At 42.9% G+C, this 17,615-nt stretch overlaps 1 protein-coding gene across 1 annotated transcript; it reads right to left on the bottom strand.

The window, feature by feature from the left end:
• Positions 1-433: 433 nt before the first annotated feature.
• On the bottom strand, positions 434-16,611 carry LOC134632641 (ubiquitin carboxyl-terminal hydrolase 31-like). Its single transcript, XM_063481364.1, has 16 exons — positions 15,156-16,611; positions 11,199-11,336; positions 10,982-11,070; positions 9,821-9,913; positions 9,417-9,552; positions 9,165-9,315; positions 8,807-8,987; positions 8,610-8,721; positions 8,421-8,515; positions 7,815-7,892; positions 6,782-6,911; positions 6,509-6,628; positions 6,187-6,412; positions 5,950-6,108; positions 3,385-3,537; positions 434-3,292 (listed from the first exon to the last, which is right to left on the bottom strand). The coding sequence occupies exons 1-16, from the start codon at positions 15,693-15,695 to the stop codon at positions 1,755-1,757; spliced, it is 3,939 nt and encodes a 1,312-aa protein (XP_063337434.1). The 5' UTR covers positions 15,696-16,611; the 3' UTR covers positions 434-1,754.
• Positions 16,612-17,615: the final 1,004 nt, after the last annotated feature.

A 17,615-nucleotide genomic window follows, 5' to 3' on the forward strand; every position in this document is an offset into this window, starting at 1 on the left:
CCATTTCGCTCAAGAGGAGGCAGACATTTCTACAGCAGATGTCTCTGAAACTACACAGACCACTAAACATATGACAGAAGCTTTCATTTTTGCTGAAATGCCCCTTTAAAACCAGACAACAAGCCTGTCATTGGGTCTATCATAAAACGGTCCTGAAAACTGTTTAAAAAAATAAGTGCAACTGTGTTTGTTTCGAGGGGGAAACATAAGACAAATGAATACACTACAGAAAACCTTCATTTGCAAGTAGGCTGATTTACTTAGAGAGGGTGGATGAGCAATACTTATCATTCATACGAACTCTATATTACTATGAGGAAATGTGCAAACAAAGCTTTAATAAAGATGCCTTTACATGCTCTCTGATGCTGGCCTTTGGAAAAAAAACATATATATATATATATATATATATATATATATATATGTACTTGGAAATAAATACACATCCAACAAGAGTAGCACTTCTACATACTCAGTGTGGGCATTTACAAGAATCTGCTTGCATAGTTAAGTGCATGCATAAGCAATTTATCATGCAACAACTGTCACATACTTCAGGAATAGTGATCTCTTTTTCTCGGGTCTACAGTCAGTGCGTTCTGTGGGGTACTACTCTGTATTGCAAGCTAAGATGCGCACAAGCTGTGATGTGGCATGTGAAGACAGAGGACAGGCTGTCTTTGAGCATGTTGTTTATGCGGTTTTTTTGTACATTAACCCTGTGTTCGTCTGGGAGGAATGTTTGGAGACGTCTGGCAGTCTGAAGAGGCTCGATTTCCCACAAGGGAACCTGCGCGCCGCAGTTAAATGTTGGCGTCAGCAGCTGGAGGGCAGGGGTGGTTTTGAGGGGTTATTACAGGTTAATAAACACAAATGTTAAGAACCACGGTGGACCGAGGAGCTCCAGACGTTAGACACGGATGACGCACGTTTCACTCTTCAGCTTCTTGGCGACAGTCAGATTGTGGTCGGATAAAAAAAGAAGAAAAACTTTGTTTGTTTTTTTCTGTTTTTTTTTAAAGGCTATTGCAGAATTACTACGTCAAAAAAGAGCACATGTAAACAGCGGTTCGCACTAAACAGGCGTTATTGTGTTTTACTTGAAATGACATTTTCAGTGCTTGATAAATATTAAAATCGAGTTACAAATTTACCAACACCTGCAGTTACACAACTTTCGATTAAATACTTCTCTGCGATTATCTGAGGCACTGATGTTTGTCGTTGACATAATGGCTCTCGATACTGGAGGAGAGCTGTACGTAAAGATCTTCTCTTGAAAATAATTTGCTGCATCAGCATGTTAAAAATTGCCAGTAAACTTCCTTTGGTGACTGAGTGAGTCCGTGTTTGAAAAGTTCCTTTCTCCTTTCCGCATCCACTTTCCACCTTGTGCAAAGTGACTTTTATTCTCGCTATGAGCTGCTCTTCTCCCGACGATGCTACAGACAGAACAAGGCAATAATTTAAACACACGCCCATGCTTATTTACAACACAGTATAATACACCTGAAAATCAATGCAATCCATACAAAGTGCTTCTGTTAAAATCCATTCCTAAATAACTATTTAACAATGTGGGCAGGAGGTGTCCAATATGGCAGCTGGTATTCAGTGACCACTGAAAAGCTACAGGTGCTTCAAAGTTGTTTTGCCAGACACACTTTGTGTCTGGTTTGATGGTTAAAAAGAAACAGAAAAACACCTCAGAGCTGCACTTTAGAGAGATTGTTTTTCAGACCCTCGGAGTAACATCACTTGGATTTCTGGCTAGTTTGTGTGGAGTTGATGGGGATCTTTCTGGACTGTAATGTCTTTTTAGCCGGCTCTTTCTTTGAAGGGTCTTTTGCAGTGCCAGGAGACTGAGCTGCTGTTTCTGCTCCAGAAAGCTTTGATTTTGTGGAGGGCAGCAGTGAGTGCTTGGCTGAACTTGATGCCTTAGAGGACTCCTTGTCTTTGGCTGTGCTCGCGTTGGACTCCGAGGCCACGCACAATGTTTTTTTGCTCGCTCCGTGCGGGACTCCTTCTCTAGATGCGCTCCCACCACTCTCCTCTGGACTTCCTTTCCCCTCTCCTGCCCCTGCTTTGCCACTATCACTTGGTTTCCGGGTCTCTTTAGGCCTCAGAGCAGTTTTAAAGAAGGACAAACCTTTGTCCTCTGTCTTACTGCTCCTCTGGGGGCCTCTTAGCGGCGGAGCTGCATTTAAAGAGGAAACACCTACACTTGAGGATCGGAGACTAGTAATGGAGGAGCTACTGCTTGAGCTCCGGGCTGCTGCTCTGTCTTCCATAGCCTTGCCTGGCCTGCCCTCAGCTCTACTAGCAGCGCTCAGCCTGGAGGGAGGACCTCCATGGCTAACTTTCTTCTCTAACGCCGTATTGGTCCGTGACGATTCGCGGCTAGTGCTCCTGTCTGCTGCTCTGTTCCTTCCTGAAGCTGAGCTTTTCTCACTAACCCCTCTGGGTGATGTCCTCCTCTGAGGGTGTGAGTTTTGTAATCCGGGAGATCCACTCTTTTTCTGTGCAGCCAACTCAGGATGTAATACCTCCGTGGTTTGGGATGATCCTTTTTTAGAGGGGGTTGCTGTTCTGGAGGAGCCGCCCTTGCAAATTTTAGTGCTTCCATCGCTTTTGTCTTTTGGCGTTGATGGTGCCGCTGCGCTTTTGGTTTGTGTTCGAGACAGTGACTTATCAATGGCCGGAGATGCAGGAGAGAGAGAGCTGGATGACGTCGAGGAGGTGGCAGCGCGCTTCTTTGGGCTCTTTTCGCTCTCCAGCCCAGTCTTGGCAGAGGACCTTTTGACACCGCTGCTGTCCACGGCCACAGTCCTTGGTTTCACCTCCTTTGCAGCTGCACCATGTCTTGGACTGACCTGTTCAGCCCCAGCCAGTAAATTGTTATTATCTCCTGCCTGGATGGAGCTCCTCTGATCTGCCTGCAGCACAGCTTTCGAGTGCACCTGCTCTACCAGCCTTTTAGCGCCTCCGTTACTCTCCAAAGCACCAATAGCCGACTTGCCCCCTGACAGTTTATCTAACTTCGGTGACCCAGTGAAGCAGGAGGTAGACTGCTTGGTATCAACCACCTCTCCTATCCTTTCCAGTACTGGGGAGGAGGAGTGGGACTCCAGGGAGAAGCGTGAGGGAGAGTTGGAACGAAGCTGGAGCTTAGCAGAGTGGGGCCAGGATGGTTTAGTACCGTTTTCACTCAGCGCTAAGGGACTTGCGATGGAAGATCTTGAGGAGAAAGTTTGCCTTTGCATGCCTCTCACTGCTGGTCTGGAAGATAAGCCTGCAGGGCAGAGATGAACATGCATTAAGAAAATAGTCATGCTTGTCAGCTGAAAAAAACACATGTAATTGTGTGAAATTAGTGTTCTTTACCATCATCTTCACTCCGTTCACCAGCAAACTCAGCAGACTCAGAAAGAGAGGCCAGCGAGGTGCGTCTGGAGGACCCGGACGAGGCTTGGCTAGGTGGACGACTTCCTATCAGCCGACTAATCCAGTGCTCACACAAAGAGGAACTGGTGGAACCTGAGAGGCCAAACAGACAGACAGTGGTTGAACATCTATATATCATGAGCATTACAGGATAATTTAATATGTGAGATATGAGGTGCAATAAAAAAGTTCCAGGATACAGCACATAAAAAATAAATATCAAAAAACTTTAAGGTCATCTGCTCATGAACCTTCAGACCTTCTACTTTTAGATCTCTGTGATGTGAACCGGATTTCCCTCAGTGTCTGAAAACAGGAGCCCTTTAAAATTATTTTTATTTTGGGCAAGTGTGCAAAGTCACAGGGAAGCAAATCTAACCAGTGGGTTTGTATGCCAGCACACAGTGGAGTTCTTCACAGTGTTTCCCTTCAAACACCACAGTCCCACCCTGGAGGATGAATTCCCAGTGCTTAATCTCATGACTGCTGAGGAAAAAAGAAGAAGAACCACCTGCTCCCTGCACAATGCTCCATCTTCAGGCTTTGAAACTGTAGAGTACATAAACTGCTGAAAGTGCTCAGTGGTAGCCACAGACCGAGCAATCATCACCAGCGTTGATCATCCACAGCAAATTTGAATCAGTTTGAATGTTTGCCCTCTGCATTGTTTTAACAACAGATGCGCTAGTGCAGACCTTCCCAAAGTGCGGGGCCCGCCCCCTAGGGGGGGGCGCAGAGCCATTGCAGGGGGGGCGCGGCATGAAAAGGGAAAAAAAACAACGCTAGCACGGGGCGCCCACACAAACGCAAAGCAGGAGATGAAGCATAGCTGAATATGTTTCCAAACCAACTTCATTGTAAGCCAAAGACTAGAAAATATGGTGAAGCATATCTTCCCTTTGGTTTCACCTGCACAAGTGCCAAGGTAGGTCTCCCCTGCAGAATTGGTTTTCCCTGCGTTGGGAGCACGCGCTGGGCTCTCCAAATCACGGACAAACAGTATCCCACAGTTGTTCATGTTTTTAAACCCATTTTGCACAGAGAGGCATTTTTTGAAAAATGTATTGATAGCAATGTTGAATATTGTTACACAGGAAAAGAACAACTACACGTAAAATAATTACACCGTGACACCTCTGCCTTTCTAAATGGAGGGACAGTAACTGCGTGTGTATGTAAGCGTGTAAAACCTGAAGATAGAGACAAAATACTGTTAATCTGACTATCTGCCATTCTGCAATTCATCTCATGTAAACAATAACGTGGCGCACAGCGTGACGTGGAAAAAGGCACATACCTTTAACGTTGCGTGACTAACTCTGTATTCCTCGTCCACACATAAACCCAAAATAGGAGTTTTAAAAAATCTCCGTTTTCGGTGATTCCAAACGCCGCTTACGTGTGGACGAAACAGCTGCGTTTTCAAAATCACCCGTGTACGTGCGGACGCAGCGTAAAAGAGTTAGTAGTTTATTTTCTTACTACCTGCAGATTACTTGTATTTGCTTAATTGTTTACTAAATGTTTGAGGTGTGAAATAAACCGCAATTGAGCAAAATATGGGTGTGTGTGGTTGGTAGTGATGTGCGGATCGATACTGAAATATCGATTCCTCCGATACCAGTCATTTATGTTCTAGAATCGATTCTCATATTAAAATATCGATATTTTAGTAACACTAACCTCGTCAAACACCTCAGAGTAAATCATATCACAGAATATGACGAGCGTATGTTGAGGCAAACTGAAGAGGAGTGGACAGGGACAGGTGCTGCTAGGGTGAGACGGAGTCCTTTAGTGCGGCAGGCGGGCAACGTGTTCAAATAGCCCACAACTTCAGTTTTTTTATTTCTATATGATGAATTCTGCATTATTAAGTGATAACAACAAGTAGTCTGATATCCTGTAATCATGATGACGCTATATTTTGAGATACAATAAAAGATACAATAAATAAAATAAGTTTTTGTACAAAGTTTCGGTATCGGATCAATATCGTCGATTTTACTTGGTATCGGATCGGAAAGGAAATCAGTGGTATCGCACATCACTAGTGGTTGGAGGTTGTGTTTGTGCGTGTGTGTGTGGGTGCGTGCGCGCGCGCGTGAGGGGGGGGGGCAAATATATATCTTGTAAAACAAAGGGGGGCCCAGCAAAAAAAGTTTGGGAACCACTGCGCTAGTGTAAGTGTTCATAAAGGAACTTCCAAGGAATAATATAGCAACAGTGGTTAAACCAGGTCGCCTACAAATCACAGTCGGTGGACCGATCTCTAACTCCTTCACCTCACTTGTGCAGGATCCTGAACCTCAAGTTTCCCCCAATGCATCCATGTGAGAGTGTGTGCAAATGTTAGAAAGGTGATATATTAGCACCAGTCCATTTACCATTTAGGTGCATGAGAAAATGACTCAAAAGTGTGTTCCTTTTTATGGGTTTATTGCCAAATGCTTTTGCTTGCATATTGGACATGAGTCCGCACACAGTAACATCGTCACAAATTACCTCCCACAGAACTGTTGGCAGACCAGGACGGGATAGTTGCACGTCGTTGATAAAACAAGATGTAAGCAGTCTGCTTGCAGACCTCATCTTCAGATATGGGATGAACATCGCTATCATCAAAGCAGTACCACTGCCCATCGATGGAGTTCTTACAGTGAGCTACGAGACACAATGAAATAAAACAGCATAAATATCCTGGAGCGCTCCTGTACCCAGCTGGATATGGTGCTTCCTTACCTGTGTAATGTCCTCCCTGCATGGTCCCATGATGATTACACACTGCATAAAGGTCATAAAGGTAGTCCTCTGGATCACGACCCATCCCGTACGGCCGTCTCCATGGCGACCAGTGGGAGGGCAGACTCCAGCTGCTCTGGCTTCTCTTTACCATATGGGGTGCCATGTCCATGCCCGTAAGCGGGAACTTCACCATGTTCTGCATCTTCATTCGCCGATCCCCGTCCTGTAGAAGCAATACATTTAGGTTTGGGGTTTCTTTTGTTTTTTACTTACATCGTATGAAAAGATACAATCTTTTTGTTTTAACAGTCATCTGTACCTGTCTGAAGCGTTTCAGGTGAAGTATGAGGATGTCTGGCAGGGTCCACAGGCTGAGTTTGATGCTGCCCTGCTGAAGTTGCTTACAGTGTGGACAGCGCCATGCATCATCAGGAGCAAGCTGAAATTAATGTGAAAACGCTTTAAAACTAAGCAAGTGGCAAACTTTAAGCACAAAACAGGCTTTACGCTCTGCACCCCTGAATGCAGGGGATAAAAATATATATTTTAATCAGTATCAGTAATATTCTTTGTGCAGGTCACACCAGCATACCTGTTCCTCTTTGGTGTAGAGTTGAAAGCACTGGGCGAGTGTGCAGGTCTGAGGCTGCAGATGCTGCTCCTTCGCTTGCCGCACACTTTCAGCATCGGGGATGTACTCGTCCTCAGTTCTTTTGAACAGACTGTGGGCGTAACACAGCCGAAGTCACAGAGGGAATACACAACTTCAAAAGAGTTACTATACAGCACTGTGCTAAAGTCACCCCTCATGTCTTCACATGTTTTATATATATGAGAAAACACATAGAAATAGAGCATATAAGGCAAAAAAAAGAGTTTGTACAATTCCAAAGAGCTTGAAAGTCAATATTTGGTGGGAACATCATGACTCTTCATTATTCTCTTGTAATTTCTTTAAGTAGTCTTCAGGAATAGTTTTTCAGAGTTCTTGAAGGACATTCAAGGCTCTTCCTTGGATGTTTCTGCCTTTTGTTCTGTTCTCTGTCAAGATGATCCCACACTGCTTCAATAACGTTGAGTTCTGAGCTTTTGGGAGGCCAGTCCATGACTGATAGTGCTGTATTGTGTGTTGCTGTTTTTATTTATCAAGATCTGCGTTTACTGAAATTTAGTTTAGGATCATTGCCGTGCAGAAAAACAAAGTCACTGCCAATCAGACACTTTCCAGATAGTGTTGCATGGTGGAACAAAATCTGATGGTACATTTCTGCGTTTGTATTTCCATGAATTTTGACAAGATCCCCAACACTGCTGGCTGAAGTACAGCCTCAAACCATGACAGAGCCTCCACTGGGTTTTACAGATGTCTGTAAATACTCAATGTTGTACCGCTCACCTTACCTCCTCCGTTTATACAGACAACAATTTGAACCAAAAACTCTTATTTGGATTCATCACTCTATCAGTCCATCATTTTTTAGTCCAGCTCTTTTGTAAATTTTGTGTGTGTGTGTGTGTGTGTGTGTGTGTGTGTGTGTGTGTGTGTGTGTGTGTGTGTGTGTGCGTGTGTGTGTGTGTGTGTGTGTGTGTGTGTGTGTGCGTGTGTGTGTGTGGGTGTCACATACTAGTCTTTCGTCTCCTTGTCCCACTCAACAACGATTTTGACATGAGGGGGTCCTCCGGGACCACAGGACTTGTATGCTCTGTTAAAAGTTAGACCAGAGACACATTAAATGTTTAATTTTACACATTTAACTAGGTTTTTTTCAATCATTATTATATTTATTATCATAAGCACAGAAAGATTTACGCCTCCTCTAGAGGTAATTTCAGTTTTAGATTTTCACCACTAGCCACTATTAACCATTGTCGTAGTCTTGAAGTGATCATCAGAACTTGTGATAGTGACCAAGTTTTTTTGTTTTAAAGTTTAGTTTGAACGAGTCTTTGTTTATTCATGTAACACAAGTGGAGCAAATGTCAGTCCACAACTTTTTTTTCATTAAAAAAAAATCCATGCAACAACCCCAGAGGTCGAAAGCCTCTGTGAAGAAAATCTATAAGAACCAGACAAGCTATCAGACATCTCAGGATTTATTTTGACACCAATACCAATGAAGGTTCGCTGAGGCTCTTCAATCACCTTCAACTGGACAGAACACGCCACAGGATTTCTACAATGACATTCAGGTGGGGTAACACTGCGTCCTAGCGGGGATATGCTGCATTACCTCTCCACAGAGGGATGGCAGAGCGGCTGCTCCTCCTGAGGCAAGAGATATGTGATTCCAACCACTCCTACCACACGCAAAGTGAAGGGCCCCACCTACAGGTCATCAAGGGTAAGACAAGAAAAAACTTAATCTTCATTAAAAGCTTATCAAAATGTGAGGTTGCTGTGTTTACGTCTTAATATGCACCTGTACAAAGACTCCAGGGCGCAGAACATGCCTCATTTTCTCCAAAATCTCTTTCTGTAGTACATCCCAGGTCACTGTACGCTCCAAATATAGAATAAATGGATTACCGAACCTGCGGGAAAATAGAAAAATAGCAAGTTTTAGAAGATTTGTGGATTAAATTTGCAATTCTTACACAGCTCTGTCCATTAAAGCACCTGCGTCCTTGCTGTCCAGCGCAGGCTCTGTTGCATACCAGCAGGACGATCTTCTCAGCCTGCCCGCTGTTCTTATTGGGACTCTGAGGTGGTGTTGTAGGCTCTTGTATTTGTGTGGCCATCCTGTTATTATCTGTCCCATACTTCAAGTTGTTCTGATTGAGATTGGCATGTGGGCTTCCTAAAACGTACACAGAAAAAGTTCAAGTTGGGGGGGAAAAAACCCACATGCTCACTTGTGAAGTGTTTCCAAAAATCAATCCAACATGCTGCTTTAACTTCCCAAAAATGAAACATTTTGCCTGTTTTTGTCAACCCACTACACTGAGACAAAGAGTGAGTAAACAGGATGTCGTACCACATCGCTTGGAGCGGATCTGCTCCGGTCTGAACAGCTCAGGTGTCTCGAAAGCAAAGATGGAGTCACTCTCCTGAATGATCTCGAGGTCGTCGTCATCGTCGCAGAAGGAGCGATGAAAGCCATCGTAGTACATTTCAGTGAGAACAATCTAAGCAGTGACGGGGAATCAAAAAAAAAACAAAACACTAAATTATTGATGCGGGTTCGTTAACAGGAACACAAAGAGGAAAGTTTTAAATGAGGCCTCACCTGTTGGGCAGGTATTTTGGTCTCTTGGGCCACAGCTTGTCTCAACCTGGACACGGTGCCAGAGAGGGGCACCGCCACCCCGACTCTCATACAGTGGGAGCACTTTCCTTGATACACCACTGTCACATACAGGGGCCTGCACAACAGAACGGCTGGATTTAATTGGCTGTTTCATAACCATGACTGGACCGATGTTCCAAAGATAGACAGCATCTTCTAATTTTAGCTTTTTCCTGTCACATCTCTCACAGTGTTTGTCTGGGCTCGGTTTGACACTCCCTTTGTTTCCAAGCTTGGAGTTCAGACAGGATCTTGTCTCATTACAGTTTTGGATACAGGGACTTTTTTTTAAATTGTATGATGGCTATTGTCTTACTCCTAAACTAGACCCAGAGTCACCTTACCTTGTGTGAGGTACCGGGATTGGCAGTGAGATGCAGAGGAAAGGATCAAAGGTGTTGCTCTGTTTCTGGCAGTGAGGGCAAGTCAGGGAGGATCTAATCAGAGAAACAAGGAGAATTAATGAATTACAACTGACACCACTTTTATGTTCTTATATGAAGCTGGATAGTTTAGCCAGATCAAGACTGGAAATGGGAAACAATTTATTCCTAAACTCAGGCTCCTGGGAGGCTTCCCATCATCCCATCATGCACTAAGCATTTCTTCTTTCGTGACCTCTTTTCAATCTCTGTATGTTTATACACCACTGCTACATTTAATCACTCTCAATTATAAAACTCTCATAATTTGTCTTTAATTCTGCCTCCCTCTGTTGTCTCCTCTTTCTTCTCACCCTGTAACCAGTCACAGCTGATGACTGTCCCTCCCTGATCCCGGTTCTGCTGGAGGTTTCTTCACATTAAAAGGAAGTTTATTCTTCTCACTGTTGCCAAATGTTTGCTTTTCAGGGTTATCTGATTGTTGGGGTTTTCTTTTTAATACCGCAGAGTTTTTATCTTACAATATAAGGCAGCTGTTAATGTGAACTGGTGTCATATAATAAAACTGAACTGAATTTTAAGTTTCTTGGGCTTTAAATAAAAGGAAAAGAAAAAGAAGCAACAGCAGCTTTGAACCTGCAATCTTAATAATGGCCAGCAGGGAGCAATTGCTCCAGTTACAGAAAGAAGTCTGTAAAGACTGAGGAAATGATTCCACTTCTCACTTGATTTATGAGTTCAGTGAACACTTTTCTGATGAGTTTATGGTCTTGAATATGTATTTTCATTCTTATTTAACACTGCTTAACACTTTCTAGGATAAAACATCCACAGCAAAGAATCCACAAACCAATGAGTGATCTCACTTTCCATTTGCACAGTGTTTGGTTTTGATGTCAAAGTCACAGCTGTGTATAAATATCCTCATCTATACCAATGTGGATTCGACCTGTGATCGGCGTTTCACTTGGATTTGGATGTTTATCACATGGGCAGTTACTCTCAGCATAGAAAACAAAGGATGTCGAGGATTTTCTTAACTACGTATGTATGTTTTGTAATACGAGCACAGTGCTAAAGAGTCAAAACAAATGTGCAACTGCCAGCAACTGCAAATTTTACCTGTATTGTGCCTGAAACAGCTCCTGTACAAAAGAGCCAGGTGCTGGTAGTGGAGATCCTTCAGGGACAGTTTCTTCTTCTACTGGAGGCTGGGAATAAACAACAGCAGCAGTCAAGAAGCAATAAAATGTTCAGAAATTACCGAATGCGCAGTTGCATATCTGTTTACTTTAGGACACAGCAGTAACACGTAACTGTGATCTAAATCAGTGTTTACCTTCCTGTGGAGTCTGCTGTCCAGGGGGACGATTTGGTTGAGGTCTTCATGAACTCTATCAAGCAACCAGAGGAGGAATTCTTGGGCATCGTGCTGGGAGTTGCCCTTGAATTGAAGGGCACTCTTTGACACTACATTCTGCAGACAACAGCAGAAAAAAGAAAAATCAAGGAATTGGATGGATTTAAGTGGATTGCACAAAAAAAGTTCACAGAGAGCGACTCGTTCCCTTTTTCCACCTTGCTTAACTGTGAAATATTCAGCTATGTTTAACCAGGACAACGATTAGCAGAGTCCTAAAGGTCAGGCCAAGCTTTTTAAAGCAAGGACACTGGCTGAAGCTTGACCTTAAACAATAAGCTGCTGGAGATCAAAACAGTGCGTACTCTACAAAGCCGCCCAGGCTGGAAGCTGTGAAGTCACCTCCACGCAGAGGCTATCAAATGTCACACAAGGTCAAAGATACGAGCGGCACTGGGTACTGTGTGGCCGCTCAGCCTCTCCTATGGGACAGTCATCCTTATTTTAGAGCAGTTACAAAAGCAGCCTCAGCACTTTTGTGCAAAATGGTGCAAAAAAAAAAAAGAGCCAGCCTATCTTGTGTGGCTCAACCACAAAGGTTGTCTTTAAGTAAAGACATCTGAGATGATATCAGTGATTCATTTTCTAAATACCCAGGTCTCTTTTAAACACTGCACCTTCACAAAAATAGAACCCTATAAACTGCTATGCTGTGTGTATTTTTGGTTAACAACAGACAAGACACTGTGCATAAAATGGGATTGTTATTCCCAGAGGGCAAAGCTAGGGATGCACAAAATGTGAAATTCTAAGCCAATACCAACTGTCCTGATTGTCCTGAGTGCCACTGTATTTGGTTTTAGTCGTTACTCCCTGTTTTCTTCGTTGTGCGATATAAAAGCAATGGCTGAACTGTTTCAGAGTCTTTTATTGTTCATCACACTGTATGTCATCGTCTAGCTGATAAAAATCGGCCAATGCCATTGGTTTATGCCGTGTTTTTTGCTGACAGGCCAATAACCAATCAGTATGAAAGTGGCTTGATACTGATGCTCAGCCTGTGTAACTTCATTTTGAATTCATTAGTTAGTGATATCATTTAAATGAGTAATATTAAATGAGGCACTGCATCAAAGCTGTAAAATCTTTCTCATAATGCATCATTAGCCTGAGTTGTTGGCTTTTTTCTGCCAAATAAGTGCCCTCACATTTCATACCCCAAACCTCTGGTCTGCGATGCAAAATCTAAATTAAAAACCAGTGACACCAACAAGGCACTACAAAAATCCCCAGTGCCAGGAAGGACAAACTGTTTTCCCAGGCTGTGCACTCAAACACTTTTGCATGACTCTTACTGATCTTTGTTTGTACCTTTGCAGTACATTTGACCAGGATTTTAGCTGAACTTGCAGTTCAACTTAAATGTCAAATAGCAGGTTGAGTTTGACAGGATTAAATAAGTGTTAAGTAAATGTGGCATAAAATGAATGAAACCACCACACGGCAAAAATATGACTATGTTTCCCGTGTATTTAAAAGGTGCACGATGTGTGTATGTGCATTTATAACACCTGGTAAAGAAAAAGTTAAAAAGTTTTTAAAAAGAGCTAGAAGGAGAAACAGGAGAAATAGTAGTTTATCCACCAGAGGGCACTCTGCAACTTCTCTGTTAGCAACACTCATTTAAAAAAAGTAGTCAAAGACTGACTGTAACAGTAAAAAAAGTTTAGGGTTTTTTTTAAATTATCTTAGTAGAAGAAGCTACTTTTGGCTGCTCCCATATTCACAAGTCGTTGCCACAGCAGATAGCCCTGCATGGTTTTCCATTTTTTTTGTTTTTGTTACTTTTTTGGTTGATTTAGGATTTGCATCTTCTCCCAGATTTGAACTGGAGAACTTTGCTTATTAGACAAATATTATCTTAGTAACTGCCCATAAAAAGCTACACATGATGAATGTCATGCAAAGCTGTTCATATTTCATGTGTCTGAAAGAAAAAAATTTTAGATCATCAAATATCAGTATCAGTACGGGTTTTAAAAAATATCATATCAATATTATTATCATATAATTTGTTTTGTTTTGTTTCGTTGGGGGGGGGGGGGGGGTGCTTTTTACAAATGTTGAATGTCTCTTGTTGGCACTGTCACAACACTTTACTCTGTGTGAGTGACTGCATTGGCTTTGACACTTGACCCTGTTACAGGAAGCCACTTCAATGTCATGTGATATTTATGCTTTTATCTACATTTAGTTTAATTCTGTTTCATTTTTCTTTGTTGGATTGGATATTTTTATACATTTGAGATATTTAATACACTTTTTATTTATACTTATTTTATATAATTGTATTTATTTTTATATTTTTTTTAAGTTAAGATATTTGTTTTGTGATATTGTATTTAATTTTTTAGTTATATGCCAATTCTACTTTGTAAGCAGTTTTGTTAGGTCTTTTTAGTGTGTTTCACTTAATGTTCAGCTGGTATAACAAAGGAACTTCCAAACTCTTTGGACAAATAAAATCTCATCTTAAAATGAGATGTGCAGAAGTGCAGACTTGTGCAAAGTCTTTGAGAGCTTAGGTAGTGTACTACAACCAGATCCTCAAACCAGCGGCTTCTGAGAGAAAATGGACGATACGATAATTCCCTTGTGTTCTTATTAAATCTCCCTAATGGTCTTTAAGTGCTTCCAGTTTAGGCTCAGATTGTGGTTTAAGAAAAGAGGTGGAAAATTAGCAAATGTCCATCTTTAATGTACACAAACCACAACAAAGCTTGCTTTGCTGAAGTCCAGTTAGCAGCATTTAAGGTTGTAATAGTATTTTTTAGACATTTGAAGAGAAAGATTCATTTGTACTGTGTGTGTGTGTGTGTGTATGTGTTCTCCCATATCTATGAAATGACACTTTTAAAAGCACCAGTTGGAAGCGTTACTAATGTCACTAGAAAACACTTGTATGCTGCAAAAATCCTACATAGTTTTGTTCTGTTTTTTAAGGTTATATTCACCCATGTGTCCTTGTCCAGTTCAACATGTTTAATGCTTCTGATGCTGATGAAAATAATCTATATCCAGCTGGACTGTTTGCAGTTTGGCTGGCAACTAAAGCAGAAGAAAATAGACAGAAATAGTAACATTGTCAAAAACAAAGAATGCGCTGTATGGCCCATTTCTGTTTAGTCTCTCTCCACTTTGTATTGAACTTTTCAAGAACACATCATGAGTGAGAAAACACGTCTTTTGTTGTGCAGAAGCAAATCTTTGTGATCGTGACAGGCAAACTTTTCAATGCTGGGACGCAGATTTGAGAGATGACAATGAAAAACAGACAAGGCTGGAAGCAAAAAGCTGATACAGTCAGCTTCAATACAGCTCTGCTCAAGATTCTGTTTCATTTACAAGGAAGAAGTGTTAGTCCTATAAACACTGACTTTTCACAGATCACTGGGATTCTACTATAAACACTTTACTGCTTGTAAAGTGCATATATGGCTGCCCCGTGTATGACAATCACACCTGGATCAAAGTCAGAAATGAAAAATATAAAACTAATCATCTTTGTAATATTTAAGGAGTTCACATTCAGATTTATCTTCTAACCACGTAAGTTTAGAGAACATAAAAAACACATTGATTTGTAGCCAACCACGTAAAAAGTAGGACTCGGTTTGTTGCTCAAGTTCACTTAGTTGCATTTAAGAGGCAAAAACTTGGACTATAAGGTACAGCTGGTTGTCCCATAAGCTCATATCTAATCAAACGTCATAGATGACTGTTGAATTTGGAGCTCAAAGAAATAAAAATAAATATTGCAAAATAAAATAGAAACACAACTTAAATCTAGTGTCTTTTGGACACTTTCTGCTTGCTTGTCAAACTTGTGCAGACCCACACAGAGCGAGGGTCTTTATATGGGTCTCCACGACCTACCTTAAAGTCTCTGCTGTGCTGAGGTGTGTACTCGAAGGTCCACAGAGCCCGAACCAGTCCGGACAGCTGCTCGGTTACCTCCCCTGTCTCCGGCTGCTGCTGGCCTCCCCCCTTTTTCTGCATTAGCACCCCGTTGGACTTGGCCTTTTCGTTGTTGCCTGTCGTCTCTCCACCTTTGAACTGCTCCAAAGCAAGGTACTCAGCAAAGAGCTCTGTGTTGCTCAGGCACTGCAAGATAGCGTTCATGAAGCAGGTGTTGCCGTGGTTCTTGAGCCCGGCGACACCGGGCACCTTATCCCCAAAGGGGAAACCCCCGCAGTCGCTGTCATCCGACGGGAGTGACCCCCCAGTAGTGTTGGGGAGCAAAGTTGCCTCGTCGGTCTCATCCTCAGCGGCCTGCTCGTCGGTGCCAAAATGAGACAGAGTCGAGAGAGTCCGGAGAACTCTGCTCATAAAGCTCCCCACGGAGCGCACCGAGCTCCTCCGGAACAGCTTTTTGCTGAAGGATTTCTTCTCCTTGTTACTCACAACTTTCGACATGATTGCTTTTTTTCTCTTTCTGCCCCTCCGATTTCACACCTTAATTACAGAGAGAGCCCCCACTTTTCAGAGAAACACCCCGTGCCCGCGCACTGACAGCTCCCTCGCTCTGTGGTACTTTACGGGAGGCCTGAGCATATTTCATTGAAACGTAAAGGCCTGGCAGTTCTTGGGATCATATCATTAGGAGACAGCAGAGTACAGCATCAAATCATCAGCCCACTTGCAACACTGCGTCGGATTGCATAAACTGCCTCCGCGGAGAGCCGCTATCAGGGCGCTTTACGTGAATGCCAGGGGTAGTCCCGCACCCGCCAGCAGCCATCGTCATTTCAAATGGTGACATATCATCACCCGTTTCTTTGTTAGGGTGCTGGAAAAGAAAAGAAAAAAAGCACGGCGCTGTGGGGGCTCGGGTATCAGTGTCAGGCACACATAAACATCAAATCCACTTCTCGCAATTAGGCTGAGAGTGACGAGCGGAATTCCTCATTATTTATTATTAAACGAACCGCAGCTCCACCCTTTTAAGGGTATTTCTTCTGACCCCGGTCATCGAATCCGCGCTGACGTTGAGAACCGGCGGGTCGGAGATATGAACCAAGTGAACGTCTTCCCTAAATCGCCTCCACGGGCGCGCTGCCAAACTGAGGAACCCCCGACCGGAGCGACACAGCGCGCCGCTCCCTCGCGTTTGGCTGCTGCGGGGCATCTCTCCCTGCGCCAAACGCGTGAAGCGGACGTTCCCGTTTCCCCATCTGAAAGTTTGTTGTCCTTTTTTTTTTGTTTAAATACTTGTCCGCTTCGTGCGCCTTAATTCCGCCTCCGAATGAGATTCACGGCGAGGCCGCTTCTCCCGTCTCCATCACCACCATCATCATCTGTGGGCAACGATACTGCAGGCAGGGCGGTAACGGCTGACGTCAGAGCCAAACACTGGTCCATGTTGGAGGAGAGCAGGTACAGCGGCATGTGATGATGCTCCGTCCCTGTTTGTGGACAGCGCGGACGCCGATCCCAACCAATCCGGTAGCAATGGTAATATATTACTCTTTCACATTATTTTACATTATTTGCAGCTGAGCTTATAGCTGGGGGGAAAGGACAACAAAGGATTTTTTTGTTTTAAAAAAAAAACATCAAAAATTAAATTAAAAAACAAACAAACAAATAAATTATGTAAAAATGTTGCCAGTTGCTATGAATTGTTCTACAGTGGCTACACAAAAGACACAACACAGTTATTTTCATTATCAGCTGATGTTTCCCGATATAGTAGGCTATTGCTGGATCACTGGCATGTCGGGAAATCGTGGAAAAGTCAGATTAATTAGAATTTATTTTACTTATATGGGCCTAGCGACAGTTCAAGACAACAGTCGTTTCAAGGCAGTTGATGTTGTAAGGTAAAGGCCCCAGAATATTCACAACTACCCAACAATAAGATGATCCCCTATGAGCAAGCATTTGGCAATGGTGGGGAGGAAAAACTTCTCTTTAACAGGAAGACATATTTGGGTGAACCAGGATCAAAGGATGTAGCCATCTGGCAGCTGGTTGGGCAGATGGCTGCACCAAAAGTAGAGCAATTCTCCCTAACGACTCAGTCACACTAGACTACTAATACCTGTGGGGGGGCTCCTTAAAGAAAAAAAAAACTGAGTGGATTTCATTTCCTCACATTTAGTGACTGACTGCAAGTAAGTGTGTGGGACCAACTGGTCACAGGACCACAATTATTTGGTTATTGGTTGCCTCCCACCTGGATAGATGTGCAACTGCTTGCAATCCAAAGTGGACTGACTGCCATCAGTCTCAGACAGATCAGCAAGGGTTTGCAAATAACTGCCCTTTAATTTATAAACACAGACAATTGCTAACAAACTGCAAACAACCTGAGTGAGTCTGTACTGATGAGCT

This window comes from Pelmatolapia mariae, linkage group LG8, assembly GCF_036321145.2.
Source record: "Pelmatolapia mariae isolate MD_Pm_ZW linkage group LG8, Pm_UMD_F_2, whole genome shotgun sequence".
NCBI classification, from domain to species: domain Eukaryota; kingdom Metazoa; phylum Chordata; class Actinopteri; order Cichliformes; family Cichlidae; genus Pelmatolapia; species Pelmatolapia mariae.

What these genes read in the sequence shown, in the direction of transcription:
- LOC134632641 (XM_063481364.1), bottom strand. Translation starts at nt 15,695, where the DNA reads ATGTCGAAAGTTGTGAGTAACAAGGAGAAGAAATCCTTCAGCAAAAAG. An exon ending in CTGTTTCAGGCACAATACAG is followed by an intron (nt 9,914 to 10,981) that starts GTAAAATTTGCA and finishes TTCTCTGATTAG; the next exon opens with ATCCTCCCTGACTTGCCCTC. An exon ending in TGCCATCCCTCTGTGGAGAG is followed by an intron (nt 7,893 to 8,420) that starts GTAATGCAGCAT and finishes AACTTTTAACAG; the next exon opens with AGCATACAAGTCCTGTGGTC.